The following is a 14,216-nucleotide window of genomic DNA, read 5'->3' as shown; positions in this document are numbered from 1 at the left end:
ACGCGAGGACGACGCGTTGGGTCGACTCGCGGCGGAGATCGTGGCGGACGAGATCGAGGGCGTGGACGCGGAGGCGTTGGAGCGGGACGTCGAGCGGCTGTTCACGCTGGTGGAGGGACTTCGGAGACGCGAGCGAAACGGCGAGATCACGCGCGTCGAGCTGCTGAGGATAGCGGGGGACCTGTCGGGGGCGACGAAGAACGTGTTGGGGCTCAGAAAGCTCTTCGCGAGCGCGTCGTTGGACATTGCGGAGATGTGCGCGAGAGAGCCGGATTTATTGCGCGTTGAAGACCTCGACGCGGTACGCGAACGGGTGAAGAGGACGAGGGAAACGTTTGGAGAGGTCGGTATGGACGCCGATAGGTTCTTCGACGCGATGCCGTCATGTTTATTAGCGGAAGCGAGCGATTTTGACGTCGTCGCCGCGCGCGCGGTGGCGCTGAAGAAGCTCATGCCGGATGCGGACGTGGCAAAGATTTGTAGAGCCAAGCCGTGGGTGTGCCTGGACGCGAAGTCGTACGCAATCGCCGAATGTGCTGTTGCGGCGACACGTGCGGCGATGCCACCCGATTGCAGAGTGGATCTTATGCTATCAGATTTCCCTTCGTTGCTCTTCGTCGACATTGACGCATTGCTCGAGGACATTAAAAACGTCTTCGGGGGAGATCCGGCTGAAATACTTCGTCGCAATCCCGCCATTTCTTACAGGGTACGTCTCGACACTTTTTGCATCGTCGCACGCCCGAACCGAGGACGGCCCTGTCTGACGACGCTCACCCTTCCCGCACGTCCGCAGTTTGAGAAGAATTCCGGCATCTTCAAACCGCTTCGCTGACCATAGACTGACCACTCGCCAAACTCTCAATCGCCGCTCAGTTCGAGCGAAACACCTCGAAGGCATCACCCCTCGGTCCGGGCGCGAACTTCATGCAGGCAGATGAAGAGAATTACGGTTTCACCGTCACAGGCTCGCTCGGCGTCGACGACGAATGAAGTGTAACTTAGCTTGCAACACACAACTCGACTCGTTTTCCGACACACCCCAACGCGTTCGTCGCGCCTTTTTCGGCGCCATGCGCGCCCACCGCGACGTTACCAAGCTCACGCGCGTCGCGAAAGCGAGTCACTCCGCGATCATCGCTCCTCGCGCGCGCGATGCTGGCCGAAATGAAAGCGCGTCGAACGACTTCCGACACTTCTGCGAGCGCTTCCGGCACGCCTCGACGTCGACGGAGGGCACCGCGCGCCGCTCGCTCACGACGCCGGGCTCGGTAATCCGACGCGTCGTCACCGCGTTCGGTCCCGATCGCGAGGGCATCGTGAGCGAGGTCGCGCAGGTCGTGTTGCGACACGGCGGAAGCGTGGAGGAGAGTCGAATGGCGCGCTTGCGAGGCGACTTTACGATGACAATGTTGGTCGCGTTCGCGGGGCGAGACGGGGAGCGGGTGAACGTCATTGCGTTCGAAAACGCGCTGGACGCGATAGAGAACCTCACGTCGAGCGTGCGCGCGTCGACGGAGACCGTGGATGAGAGCGGGTCGGCGGCTGGCGTGAGCCATCGTCGAGTGCTCTTGCGAGGAACGGATTTCCCGGGAATCACTCACGCGTTCGCGCGCGCGCTGTTCGACCGCGGGATGAACATAGAGAGCATGAGTACGGATACCGCGATAGCACCTTTCGGAAACGAACGGTTGTTCCTCGTCGACGCGTTGGTTCGGCTCCCGGCGAACGCCGACGCCGCCCTGGATGAAGGTTTGCGGGCGCTCGAGCGAGACATGGGTCTCGACGTCGAGATCCTAGAGCACGACCCGGTAGGTAAGATGCGATGATAGCTAAGGCGACACATACCGTTGAACTCGCATCGAACTTGGACGAGCGATCCACGGCGATATTTAAAATCCCGCGCGTCTCGTCCAACCGTTCGCGTCGCGCTCCCCTCGCCTCGTCGCTCGCGCGCTCCCACTCCAGTCGGCGTCGCGTTCCCGCGCGCGCGCGCGCTCGAGCTCGCGCGTCCGCGCGTCATGTCCCGGCCTCATTCCGACGGACCGCTCGCACGGACCGTGGACGACGACGACCTCGACGCCTCGATCGTCGCTCGAAGTCGAAAAGTTCAGAAGGGCGAGGACTTCGACCTCTCCGTCCCAGCGCTCACGTGGACGCCGCGACGGGCGACGGGTGAAGACGCGCCCGCGGTGATGTTTGGGCTGTACGGCCTGTTCGACGGGCACGGTGGGAAGGCGTGTGCGTCTCACTGCGCGGAGACGTTCGCGGGAGAGGTGACGCGCGGACTGGACGGCGACGGAGCGTTGCGCGAGGACGAAGACGCGGGCGATGCGTTCGAGCGCAGGATCCCCGAGGCTTTGAGACGGGCGTTTAAGGTTGTGGATGAGACGTTCGTAGCCATGGACGTGCACAGTGGGTCAACGGCGACGGTGTGCGCGGTTCGAGGACGGATGGTGACCACAGCCGCGGTGGGCGATTCGTTGGCGACGTTGGATCTCGGACCTGGGATTCCCGTGCTTCGCTTGAGTGTTGAGCATCGTTTGGATTCGTCCGAGAGTGAGAGAAAACGGATTGAGGAGGCTGGGGGAGAGGTGCGGCCGACGGAGTACGAAGATGGACCGAACGGCGAGCGCGTGGGCGTCGGTCCGTTACGCGTATGGCCGGGCGGGCTCGCGGTTTCAAGATCGATCGGTGACAGAGACGGGAAGAAAGGGGGCGTGATAAGTGAACCAGAGGTGAGTATGGTGCTTATACCCGATCGGTTTCACGGCGCTCGAGTCGTGCTCGCGAGCGATGGATTGTGGGACGCCGCGACTCCCAAGCAAGCGTCCGCGTGTGCTTCAAAGTTGAACGCACAAAGCGCGGCGGCTGCGCTGAATAAGCTCGCTCAACAGCAAAAGGATAATAGAGATGATATTACAGTGCTGGTCGTGGACATGCTACGCGACGCAGGATCAAAGTCGGGCCCGTTCGCGGTCAAACCCGATCATGGAGGAGAATCGGCGAAGCTTTACTTTCCTTTCGCTAAGAAGGCCCACGATCCTTTCCCTTTACCCTCGGAGCGGCGAGAAAAGAGGATGCATGCGAGACTTGAAGCCGAGGCGAGAAATGCCGCCCTCGAGGCGGCTCGACAAATCGCAGAAGCGGAGGCCGAAGTTGAGCGTCGTCGACTTGAAGCAGAGGCGGCTGAGCGATTTGTTGACGACAGTTGGGAGTCTACCACAAAGGCGACGAAGATTAAGCAGGTCGATCGGGCGCCAAAGGTGAGAGGAGGAAATGAAAAGAAACACGAAAAGAAACAGAAACAGAAGAACGAATCGGTAGTACCAAAAAGGACGCCTAAACCAAAAACTAATGATGACGCCGCACCGTCGGCAATAGGGTACAAGGAAAGGAACAAACGAGGCAAAAAACAGTCCGACCCGCCGCCGATGCCCGATGTTTCTGCCCTAGACATATCCGATACGAAGTCCGATGCGGAGAGCGTTAGTGAGAAGAAAAAAACGGTGAAGAAGAAGAAGACAAAGGAGAGACTTCAGACGCCCGTGAACACACAGCCAAACGCTCCTATGATGGACATTCCTCAGTCGTCCGTGCAAGCGCAGTCTCCGGCGACGCATACCGTGTTACCTGCTCAACATGTTCCAATCTTACATCCTTACCATCCTCGGCCTCACGTGTACCCTCTGGTGCACGGACCACCTGTTGGTTCGCACGGAATTCCTGGCGTGTATCCGCACACCATGCCGATGGCTTCTAACATGCCTCAGTTTTTCGGATCACCGTCAATGGGTCCGCCTGGTTTTTCCCAGTTACCACACGCGATGCCAGGCTTCCCACCGCGCGCAGGGCCACCTCAGCAACTAGCTGCACTTATGCGCTCGGTTTCGGCGCCAGTACCGCCAGGCGTGCCACCTGGCGTGCCTCCTCAAACTATGGCACATGGATCCAAGGCACAACAGTCTTCGAACGTGGACGCGCCGCGAACGCCGGTGAATGGGGTGGAGCAAACCAATACTAAACCTAAGAAAAAGACGCAACGAAAAGGAAAGAGAGAGCGCATGCTGGAGCGCAAAAGGTTCGAGAAAGCTCAACATTCGGAGTCGACTGGTTAAACACACAAACATGTATCATTCAAACATCTATCACCACTACAAACTAGTCTATCCACTACAAACTCGCCAACTTTGCCGTCAAACTCACCGGTGAGTCATCTCGTCGTACCACGGGTCCAGCCGAGATCTGTGGCATCCACGCTCGGCGAATCGAACCACTCAAGTTCGGTCCACTGCAATGCAAGACGACGTCACTAAAGAACACCACAGACCCGGCTCGCATCGTCAGCAACCGCCCGATCTCACACCCGTCTTCGTCCAAAGGCGATGGCAGCGTATCACGATCGGGATAAGAGTTCGCTCTCTCGCGATGCGAAGCGCCCGCCTGTGCGGGAGGGTACGGCAGCATGCGTAACGCCCCATTCTCCTCGCTTACGTCGTCCAAAGCTACCCAACAGCTCACATACGGCGCACACGTCCAATCAACGTCATCGTGACACCACTGGCTATCGTAGTGCCACGCAAAGCACGACATCTGAAGCGACGCGCATCCTCTCGCTGGCGGCTTCACGACGTATTGGTCGTTAAATAACCGCGCATCCTCTGTCCGCAACAACGCCGTCGCGTACGTCCCGATCGCACCGACTCGCGTCAATGCTCTAGAAACTACGTCTCGGCACGCCGCACGCGACCCGTTCGCGCGATGATTCACGTCGGCGTCGAACGCGTCCGACGTCGTCGACTCGTTCACCTGCACCACGCACCCGAGCGCCTCCAACCGCCCCCAGAAGCTCTCCGTCTCCGACGCTTCGTCACCTATCGTCTCCCTAGACGCGCACGAATATCACGCGGTTAGTCCCACGTCGCGCGTATCAGAGCGCATGAGTACGCTCGATACGCACCGCGCGATGGCTTGAAACTCTTCTCGACACTCAGAGATGAAATCGCTCGAAAGTAAATCTTCAACGACGACGTATCCGCGCGCGTCGAATGCGTCTCGAGCGCGGACGAGCGCGTCGATGTTGACTTCGTGCGTCATCTCGTCGATCCTTCGATGATGCGAAGTGGAGACGCGAGAAAGTGAGATGTGACTCTGGTTGGAAGGGCGCTTGTTGGGCGTGGAGCGTTTCGACATACCGAAATAGTCAAAAATTGGAGCTACGTGGCTAGATAGACTAATGAGGTACAACCAAAGAGAGCGGGCTAGCGTACATCGCTCCCTCAGCGGGTTGGAATAATCATCGCTACTGGTACATTCAACGCGGAGCGGGCTAGTGTACATCGCTCCGTATCGCGGGCTGGCATAACTTCGCCTATGAATTTACCTCCGAAAACGGATGGAAACTTCGTGTTCGCGTCCTCGATGCAATTGAGTTCGGCGTTTCTAGCGACTCAACGCAACAACAACAAATCAGAGTAATCTTTATCTACGCAGTCCTTTGAGTTGTTTTGCTTTCGTCTTTGGGGCCGTCTGACTCGCGTCTCGGCCCTCTCTTCTTACTTGATCGTCTGTAATTCGTTCGCGGCGGCGCCTTCAACGGAGCTCCACCAATGCCCGTAACGCACACCGCCTTCAATCGCTCATCCGTCGGACTCTCGTGCTCGACGTCGAACTCAACAGAATCGCCCTGCGTCGCGAAGCGTCGCCCGTCAGTCCCTCCGAGCGCGTCCGTCGTCTTCGTCTCTTCGTCGTACCTGCCACAGACTTCTGAATCCTTCCATCTTCAGCGCGCTTTGATGGACGAATACATCGGGTTCACCATCGTCCGGCGTGATGTACCCGAATCCCTTGGTGCAGTTGAACCACTTCACCTAGTCGCGTCGCGTTTGTATGACTCAGCTGTCAGTCGAACGCGGAAAACCAACCGTAGCGCACGCGCGCCCTCGACCGACGCCTCGAACGAACTCCCCGCTCCCGAACCGCGGAAACGCGCGTTGAAAAATGTTCCGCGCTATCCGTCCACGCGCGCGTCCCGACGCGACGTCCGAGCGCGTCACCGCGTCGCCGACGCGGTGCCCGCGGTGAACCCGGCGCCGGACCGCGCGCCCCATCGTCGACGTCTTCGCCGCGCGTCGACGTCGCATACCCCCGTTCGCGCGCGCGATGGATGGGGAATAAATTACCTTCCCACGCCGCCGCGCGCTCGGCTCGGCGCCGTCCCCCATCGCTCTCGTCGCCGCGCGCGCGGGGCGCGAGGCGCGACGTGAGGCGCGCGCGCGGGGCGGATCCCGCGGTCGCGGGGATCACCGCGATGGGGTCCGGCGTCGTATCGTAGGGGGATGAACGCCATCGCGAGACGCGCGCGCGTGACGGGCAGTAAATGCCGGATGTCCGGCTCCATGTGTCCCACCCCTCGCCATTTTCGGGTGATTTCAGGGGGTTCGTAGACTTTCTCGGGTACGTTCGCACTTGTCGAGCGCCCACGCGTACAGATCGCCAGAACGCGTCGACGCATGTGTCCGGCCCAATCCCATTGGTCCGGTCCTATGGTCCACCAGGCTGGCGCCTTTCGGCTCAGCTTCCTCGTAGTCAGAACTTTACACGAATAACATTTACTCGGGCATCGACGCGATGTGATTGGCGCTCGTGGATGTGTCGGACGTCGTGATTGGCCCGCGTGGGCCACCGCCCCGCGCGGGCGCGGCGCGAGACGGCGACGCGATGGCGACGACGCGAGGGATTCTCGTCACCGAGGGCGCGCGCGGGCGAGCGAACGGGACGACGGCGTCGGCGTCGGCGTCGGCGTCGGCGTCGGTGTCGGCGGCGGATGAGGATGGGATCAAAAAGATTGGTGACGACGCGAGTCGGTGTTACGCCACGATCGCGACGTCGACGTCGTCCTCGCTGCGTTGGTTCAGAGCGCGAACCGATCTCGCGCGGTTCGCGATGTTCCCGGGAAGACCGCGCGATGTGATCGGAAATCGCACGTCGTCGTACGATTGGATGGGCGGCGGCTTGGGGGAGGACGCGCGCGATCCCGTGGACGCGTCGGTTGTGTACAGGAAGACGCTGGTCGGGTTAGAGGTGTGCGATCGTCGAACGCACGTGTCGTGCGGGATGCCTTACGCGATCGGGGACGGGCAAACGAGTTCGGGTTTGCGGACGTGCGCGATGCGAATCATGCGGTCGCGCGAGACGAAGAGCGGCGACGAGCAGTGCGCGGCTGATTTCTTCGTAATTTACCTGCACGGGAACGCGTGCGACGTTGGGGACTGCGCGGAGGAGGCCATGAAACTCGCGATCGGGTTGAGCTCGCACGTGATCGTGCCGGAGTATCCCGGCTACGGCGTCGCGGACGGGATTTCGCACGAGGAGAGCGTGAACACCATCGTTAAGGCGACAGTCAAGTATTGCGTCAAGTATCTCCTCGCTCCGCAAAGTCGGATGATCATCTTCGGTAGATCGATCGGAACTGGTCCTGCGACGTGGCTGGCACGTTTGATGTGCGTGCAGAACGGCGCTCCCGCCGGTCTCGTGCTTCAGAGTCCGTTCACGTCGATTCGGGACTTGGCGGCGAGGTACATTGGAGTCGGGCGCTACGCCATCGGCGATGGCTGGAACATTATGGAGAATCTCGCCGAGGTGGAGTGCCCCGTGCTGCTATTACACGGCGATCAGGACGAGATCATTCCGTACGAGCACTCGAACAAGCTTGTTGACACCATGCACGTCGTAAACGCCGATCGGGTGCCGTGCAAGCCGCCATCGATAAGTATGTTCACGCAACAGGGCGCGGATCACAACAACTACGAAGTCAAGGCGCACATAGTGATGCCATGCATGAAATGGATACGAACGAAGGTGATACCACACGCGCTGGAAAATTTGAGGAAAAACAAAACAGCGATCAACAAAGAAGAGGGAGAGCAGAAATGGCTGAACCCGATGCACTGTCGACTCGTTGCCAAGCCACACATGCTGGTACACGAGCGACCGCCATCGCCACCGTTATCAGCGAAGGGATCCGCATCCGCCGGTGTGTAATAACGTATAGAGTATAGAGTATAGCGCGCAGCTCCTTGTTTAATTACGTTTCGCTTTGCTAAATTGTGTTTCATGGTCATCAAAGTACTGCTGTCTACTTATACGGTACGATTTACGCAATTCCAAATCGTTGCCGCAGTGATCCACTATTTGGTGCCGCCAGGGTGTCCCTGACACGCGTGGCAATCATGTTTAAGAACTCCGTATCTAGCCCGAGTACCAATTTGTCGTACTCGATGAGCGCTTGCAAGCTCGGAATCATGACTGAGGCTAATATGCCCAACTCGTGTGTTTTCGCATTTCCACCGCTGAGCTCCGCCGAGGGTGCAACAAGGCTGTCGTCCTCTCCCTTTTGTACCAACGAGTGAAGGTGCGCGTACAAAATCTCTAGCGAGTTTTCAGCGCTGATCACTATGGTACGAATGTCGGCCTCGAGCGAGGCCACCTTGGCGACCAAATCTGACTCACTCACGTCACTAGTTCGCAAAATTGAGCCGTATTCGATTGATTTGAGCGCATATTTTCTCGCCCTACACAGTCTATCGAGTTCGCCCGAAAGCTCAATCACGAGCGTGCCGAAGAGATGAACAGTTGGCCTTTCATCGCCCACGACGCCATCGGACACAGAGAACGTGAACTTGGTCAGACCTTTATTCACGAGTACGCGCTGCGCACTCAGAACCATGCTTCGGACGTTGATGAATCGTGCCAACATACGCTCAGCGGCGTCGATCGCGTGAGCGTCGTCCGAGGAAGCAAGCATCACGTCATCATCCGCCTCAGCGTGCCCCAAAGTTTTCGAAATGAACTTTGAATACTTGTTCGCCTCGGCGCCGCAAATCATCGCGGTGAGCACGTCGATCGCACCGTGCAGACGAAGCTTCGGATCCGGTGTGATGCCACCCTTGAGCAATCTCGTCACCAAGTCGACCGTCACCTCGAGCTCTGCCAAATCAGCGAGGTGTGGTTGAGGGGCGCGGTCCGCGAGTACGCGGTGGATCACTGCCGCGTGTGCCTCGACGAACTCCAAAACTTGCGCCACAACTGATGGATAGCCAATGCTCTCGATAACGCCCCCCTTGTACTGCGCCAAGACCGGTGAAACCGGTGTTTTCGGCTGCAGATCTGAAGCAAGGAGAATTCTAGCGAGGCGAATGACGTTCACGAGGAGCTTGTGATGTCTCGCTCGAGGGATCGGAAGCTCTGAGTATGGCTTATCCACGGACATCGTCGCCATAGTCGCGGAAGCGCTATGGATGTCGGCGTATGCGTCGATTGCGCGACAGTTGGTCAAAGAAGTAAGCGTTCCCAGTGCAATCATCTGACCCGGTTCGCTTTGCGCCATGCGCATGAGCAGCGAAAGAGACGCCTCAATGGCCTTCATTTGAGAGGCGGCACGAGGTGTATTCAGCACCAAATCTGGCATGGAGACTCGCTCCAGCTCACGCAGACATGCTTTAGCGACACCATTCTGCAGCAGAAGAACGACGATGCCACCGCCACCTGTGTGTGCGCACACGGTGACCATCGCCTCGAGCGCAGCCAAGGCAACTGCCTTGGTATCATTTGAACCCTCCAGAGCGTCTCGAGATATAACGTCCACCAGCGCAGTCGCATCGCGCTGAATTATGGCGGCGTTTGCTTTCTCGATATCAACGTCAGCCGCTTGCGAAAAGGATGCACTCAACCCAGAGATTGTCTGCCCTTGTTTCGTCACTGGACTGACGCCCAACGCATCAGGCCTACAGTATGCCAGGTAATCAAGTAGGGCGTTGATGATGTCCTGTCTTGACGCTTGAGGTAAAGGTGAGCGATGCAGTAAGCACGCGATGAGACTCCTCAGCAAGGCTCGGCACTTTGACGGCGCGAGGAAGACGCTCGTATCATTCTTCGAACGGTCTTCCTCGCCCCTCTGGCGAAGATGCGAGAGCATTGTGTGCACCAGTCGACAGAAGGGCACGGCCTTGGCGACGTCGGAACCACCTCCGAACGGCTCGGCCTCACAGATACCGGCCAGAACACCGTCCACAAGTTCGAATATGATGCTATGGGCGCTCATTGGCCCTTCGTCTGCGGGCACATTCGCCATCGTCACCACAGCTCTCTGGAGCTCTATTGCAGTGACAATGCTCGACAATCCTCTGGAAACGACGGTGGTAAGCAGTTGCTCCCACGCAACAAATGTTTCCGATCGGGCCGTGGCGTCCTCAACAACGGTGTTTCGAGCTTCCACAACTTGGAGACAGGCATCGATTGCGCGTTCGCGCTGGAGTTTAGCAACAAGTACTGCATCTTGCCTCACCATGTACCCGTTCGATTCAGATTCAAGCCGCTTGCACTCCGCCTGAAGCTTGGCACGCACAACATCCGCATCAATAATCTTGTCGCCTCTTTTATTGAAAGCGAATATCCCACCCTCGCTCACTTGCTTGGAATCGTCCAAAATTTGCGTCGCTGAGAGTTCCTCCATCGTCTCAAGTATCTCGGGACCAAAGTTTGCTGTAATCGCGTGTTCGTGGTGCGCCCCCGATAAATGAGTGATGCTCTTCGGGAGCTCTAATACCGCAAACTGACCGTGCTCAACGTTCACATCGTGTGCGTACGTGCTGAGGCCTTCTCGACCGTTATCGAGCAAAACAGTCATGATATCCAATACAAGCGCCGGCGCCATCTCTGGCAGGCGGTTCTTTGCTGGAGGAGACTCAACGTCCAGAACTTCTGCGCACAGACGCAAAATACTTGCACGATGATGCATCACGGATCTTCTTTTCGCCGGTTCATCTGGAAGATGCGTACGAAGCGCATCTGCGAGTAAATCTGGTAGCACTGCGCTTGGTGCGTGCGGCGGCCACTGTTGGAGCAGTGCCAATACGGGCGGCGCAGTAGACTTCAACGTCGCGAGACGGTGTAACAAATCTGCGGCGAGTTCTGGAGCTTCAAACGGTAAGACGACGCTGGCGTGCATCGAGGGCGGAGCTGCCTCTAAAAGCTCGAAGAGTACGCTCAAACAGTTGAACTCTGAAAACGGCCGTAAGGCCATCTCGCTTGACGCTCCAGTGAGATCAAAGCCCAATAACAGGTGTGATAGGTTAGTACCCGGACGCGTCAAGTTTTCGTGAAGCAGCGCAAATACTAAACTGGCACATTCGATCGCATTTTGAGCGTTCTCGTCCGCTATTGATTCACCTTCGCCTGGAGGAGGCATGGCAAAAGCGAGCTCCAGACAGCTTGCGCAACCCTCCACCAGCGCGGCTCTCGAGACCGGAGGAAGTACTAGCACAATGTGATCTATTCGGCTACAGAGAACGCGCAAAATTTTAAGCGCCGCCAGCGGGATCTCGGCGCTATACTTGTACTGAACATAGCCGAGCACGTTCGCCATCAGCGTAATATCTGCACTTAAGGATTCATCCACGGTACGATAGAAGAACGCTTCCTTATTCTTCACACGCAGCTTCCTGACTGCATGTACGTCAATCGACATCATGTAGTCGAGCAACTGCAAAGAACCTAATACACAGCGCTCCAACGCGTCACCATGAGGCGCATTCCGCTCGAAACTCAGATGCTCCGCACCAATAGAAAGGATGTTCATCACCATTCTGAAAGTCGGCCCAGTCGTTAAGAAGTCCAAGAGGATATCTGAGCCTGGGGTGCCCGATCGATCAGATACACCTTGAGATTGATCCGCATTCCTGATCGTCAATGCTGTTGAAGACTCGCCCTGACTGATGACTAGAGGAGCACCTATATTCGGTGTGCCTGAGTCTTCCATACCAGAGATGGACGGATAATTTTCACTCGTTCGCAGAACAAACAGGAAGTGGTCGATGCAATCGCGAGCCATTCTCCAGCGCTCCGTTTGGTCCTTGTGCACGCGTGTGTCTAGTTCGCCGAAAAGTCGCTCTCGAATAAATCGAGAATGAAACCATGCTGGACTGCATGCGTCCGAGCAAGGTCCGAGTTCGCTGTCTTGGGTTATCATCAAGAGTTTACTGATCAAACGTAGCCACGCTGCGGTGCTCGCATACGACTGTTCCTGCGATTCGACCACGGAGTAAATGTACAGAATATCGCACCTCTGCGACTGCACCGTTTGTAACATACCAGTTTGTGACGGATTCGGCAATATACCTGCCTGGTCGAGTAGTTGCCAAACGTCCGACGCCTTGTTCGAATCCCAACAAAGTGCGCTAATAGCGTCTAGAAGCGACGCCTTGAGTGACGACGGAACCGGATTGATGTATAACTGAAGCAGCGCATCCATCAACGACGCTCCAATCCTATGTTCTAGCCACATAAGCCAGTGTGCAGCGTCCGTGCGCTCAGCGTGTTCCATCACTGCCTTGAACACGGACAGATAGGCTCGTAATCCCTCGGCATCTGCCTCGTTCATCTCAGGCTCCCCATCTCTCGGATCGTACTCTTCTCCAGCGTCTAACAAATCATCCGGACTCGACATGAAACGCTGTACATAACCAATCAGCGCACCCAACAAACGATCCCAGTTGGCCGCGCCTTGACTACGTTGAAGAAGTTCAAAAATGCGTCTCGATCCTTCAGTCGTCTGCGCAATGGTCCTGCAAAGATCCAAAAGTTTCACCAGTGAGCCGACGGAGTGCTCGCTATCACCTGCGATCTCGAGAAAACTCTTTAAATTTGAGCAACCGTCCGCCATTTCTGGTTTTTGCGTGTAGATCTCTGAGAATACGGAGCATAAATCAGCCATGGGTTTCGCCGGATCGATTTCAATGGTGACTCCATTTTCCACAAAAGGTGCCCGCACACCTGTGCCGTCAGTGAGCATTCTATGCAACGTTGTTTTACGCAGGTTATGGTGCAGGTACCGGGATAGAATTGTATCTACGAGCATCAGATTCTGAGATCGAGCGGCGACGTGTTCGTCTTGAAATACGCCTGTTTTCAGAATCAGATCAATGGCCTCGAGGCCATCGTTCTTCAGACTCTCTCGAATACTTTCCTCGGCTTCTGGTAACCCCAAATCAAGACCCAACGTGGCCCATGCGAATCGAATGAACGAAAAGAGTGGCGGCGCGTTCGGCGAATTGATCGCTGACAGCACACCCTTTGCGAGCTCCATCTTCGTCATCGCGGACTCCACTCCTGATTTGACAGGTGTGAACATTGCCGCGGCGGCGAAAATTGAGCCGTATCCGGTTGGGACATCCTCTACTGCAACTTTCTCCAGCTGTTTCATCGCATCAGCCGATCTTCCGGCTAAAACTAAAAGCGCCTGGGCGTTTTCAATGCTCAGGCTTGGTGAAACACGAGCCGAGTGGAACAAACACTCAACAACTAACCTGCGCTCCTGTGCAACGCATTCTTGTCGCAACATCGGACGCCCGCGAATGTCGAACAATTTATCCATCGGACCAAGCGCACGTCCGACAGGTTGAGTCGGTGCGTTTGTGAGCACTAGCGCGCCAGCCTGTGGTTGTTGCGGTGCGACAAGAAACGGTCCGCCAGGCGGTGGCGCCGTGACGAGTTTCACCAGCTGTCCGAAAAGCGAACCATCCCTCAGCAGGCATTCGGCGTATTCCTTCAGTTCTTCGTCCATGACGCCATCGAGCGGCGTCGATCCATCGGCGCACCTCAGAACGACGAGTAGCGACTCCAGCGCCGCCATGCGCTCGCGCATGTAAATCCCCACAGCCGACGGCACCACGTCGTCCGCCGGCGCCCCGTTCTCTATCGCGCCTACTATGAGCTCGACGCTCGCTATCTCATTAACGTCCAGCGCCACCGCGATCTTACTCGCGTGCTCCACGTCCAACTCTCCCAGGCGTACCTCAAGTCCGTGGCTCAGCGTCACCGTTCCCGACGTCACCTTGGCCGCATCCTCGGCTCGACGCGGCTCAAAAAACACCGCCTCTCGCAGACGCTTCTCGTTCAATCGAAGTGCCGCGCGCGCGCGCTCTCGATCGCGCTCGCTCACCCGTCCGAGCTCGAGCCTTCGCAGGGCGGACAGGAGGTGCTGAAACCTCGACGCGGGTGAGCTCCCATCACCGCTCTTCGTGCTCGAAGGTTCGCTCGTCGACGCGATCGGACCGGCCGCGGCCACGGTGGGCGTCGCCGCGGGCAGAGCGAACATCTAGGCCGTGCGCGAGGCGTCGGGGGCGACAATCTGCCGACGGGCCGTTCGGCGTTTTTCC

The 14,216-nt window shown here is 57.6% G+C and overlaps 7 protein-coding genes across 7 annotated transcripts; 4 read left to right on the top strand and 3 right to left on the bottom strand.

The window, feature by feature from the left end:
- On the top strand, nucleotides 1–835 carry OT_ostta06g03100 (unnamed product; the record flags this gene model as incomplete). The annotated part of the gene is made up of 2 exons (XM_022984057.1): nucleotides 1–709; nucleotides 797–835. Coding segments are annotated over 2 exons (748 nt in total), but the record flags the coding sequence as incomplete, so codon positions are not given.
- Nucleotides 836–1,073: 238 nt separating this feature from the next.
- OT_ostta06g03090 (unnamed product) lies at nucleotides 1,074–1,829 on the top strand (the record flags this gene model as incomplete). Its single annotated transcript, XM_022984056.1, has 1 exon — nucleotides 1,074–1,829. The coding sequence occupies one exon, from the start codon at nucleotides 1,074–1,076 to the stop codon at nucleotides 1,827–1,829; it is 756 nt and encodes a 251-aa protein (XP_022839253.1).
- A 192-nt stretch (nucleotides 1,830–2,021) lies between these two features.
- OT_ostta06g03080 (Protein phosphatase 2C) lies at nucleotides 2,022–4,118 on the top strand (the record flags this gene model as incomplete). The annotated part of the gene is made up of 1 exon (XM_003079897.1): nucleotides 2,022–4,118. The coding sequence occupies one exon, from the start codon at nucleotides 2,022–2,024 to the stop codon at nucleotides 4,116–4,118; it is 2,097 nt and encodes a 698-aa protein (XP_003079945.1).
- Nucleotides 4,119–4,173: 55 nt separating this feature from the next.
- OT_ostta06g03070 (Phytanoyl-CoA dioxygenase) lies at nucleotides 4,174–5,340 on the bottom strand (the record flags this gene model as incomplete). Its single annotated transcript, XM_022984055.1, has 2 exons — nucleotides 4,174–4,885; nucleotides 4,961–5,340. 2 exons carry the CDS (start codon nucleotides 5,338–5,340, stop codon nucleotides 4,174–4,176), a joined length of 1,092 nt encoding a protein of 363 aa, XP_022839252.1.
- Nucleotides 5,341–5,485: 145 nt separating this feature from the next.
- Nucleotides 5,486–6,224, bottom strand: OT_ostta06g03060 (Cold-shock protein, DNA-binding; the record flags this gene model as incomplete). The annotated part of the gene is made up of 3 exons (XM_022984054.1): nucleotides 5,486–5,686; nucleotides 5,754–5,870; nucleotides 6,183–6,224. The coding sequence occupies 3 exons, from the start codon at nucleotides 6,222–6,224 to the stop codon at nucleotides 5,486–5,488; spliced, it is 360 nt and encodes a 119-aa protein (XP_022839251.1).
- Nucleotides 6,225–6,720: 496 nt separating this feature from the next.
- Nucleotides 6,721–8,043, top strand: OT_ostta06g03050 (unnamed product; the record flags this gene model as incomplete). The annotated part of the gene is made up of 1 exon (XM_003079894.1): nucleotides 6,721–8,043. One exon carries the CDS (start codon nucleotides 6,721–6,723, stop codon nucleotides 8,041–8,043), a length of 1,323 nt encoding a protein of 440 aa, XP_003079942.1.
- A 112-nt stretch (nucleotides 8,044–8,155) lies between these two features.
- OT_ostta06g03040 (Nucleoporin Nup186/Nup192/Nup205) lies at nucleotides 8,156–14,155 on the bottom strand (the record flags this gene model as incomplete). Its single annotated transcript, XM_022984053.1, has 1 exon — nucleotides 8,156–14,155. The coding sequence occupies one exon, from the start codon at nucleotides 14,153–14,155 to the stop codon at nucleotides 8,156–8,158; it is 6,000 nt and encodes a 1,999-aa protein (XP_022839250.1).
- Nucleotides 14,156–14,216: the final 61 nt, after the last annotated feature.

The sequence above is a fragment of the Ostreococcus tauri genome (genome assembly GCF_000214015.3).
Source record: "Ostreococcus tauri WGS project CAID00000000 data, contig chromosome 06, whole genome shotgun sequence".
Taxonomy (NCBI): Eukaryota; Viridiplantae; Chlorophyta; class Mamiellophyceae; order Mamiellales; family Bathycoccaceae; genus Ostreococcus; species Ostreococcus tauri.
Note: the sequence above shows the minus strand (reverse complement) of the source record. Positions and strands in the feature narration are given on the sequence as shown.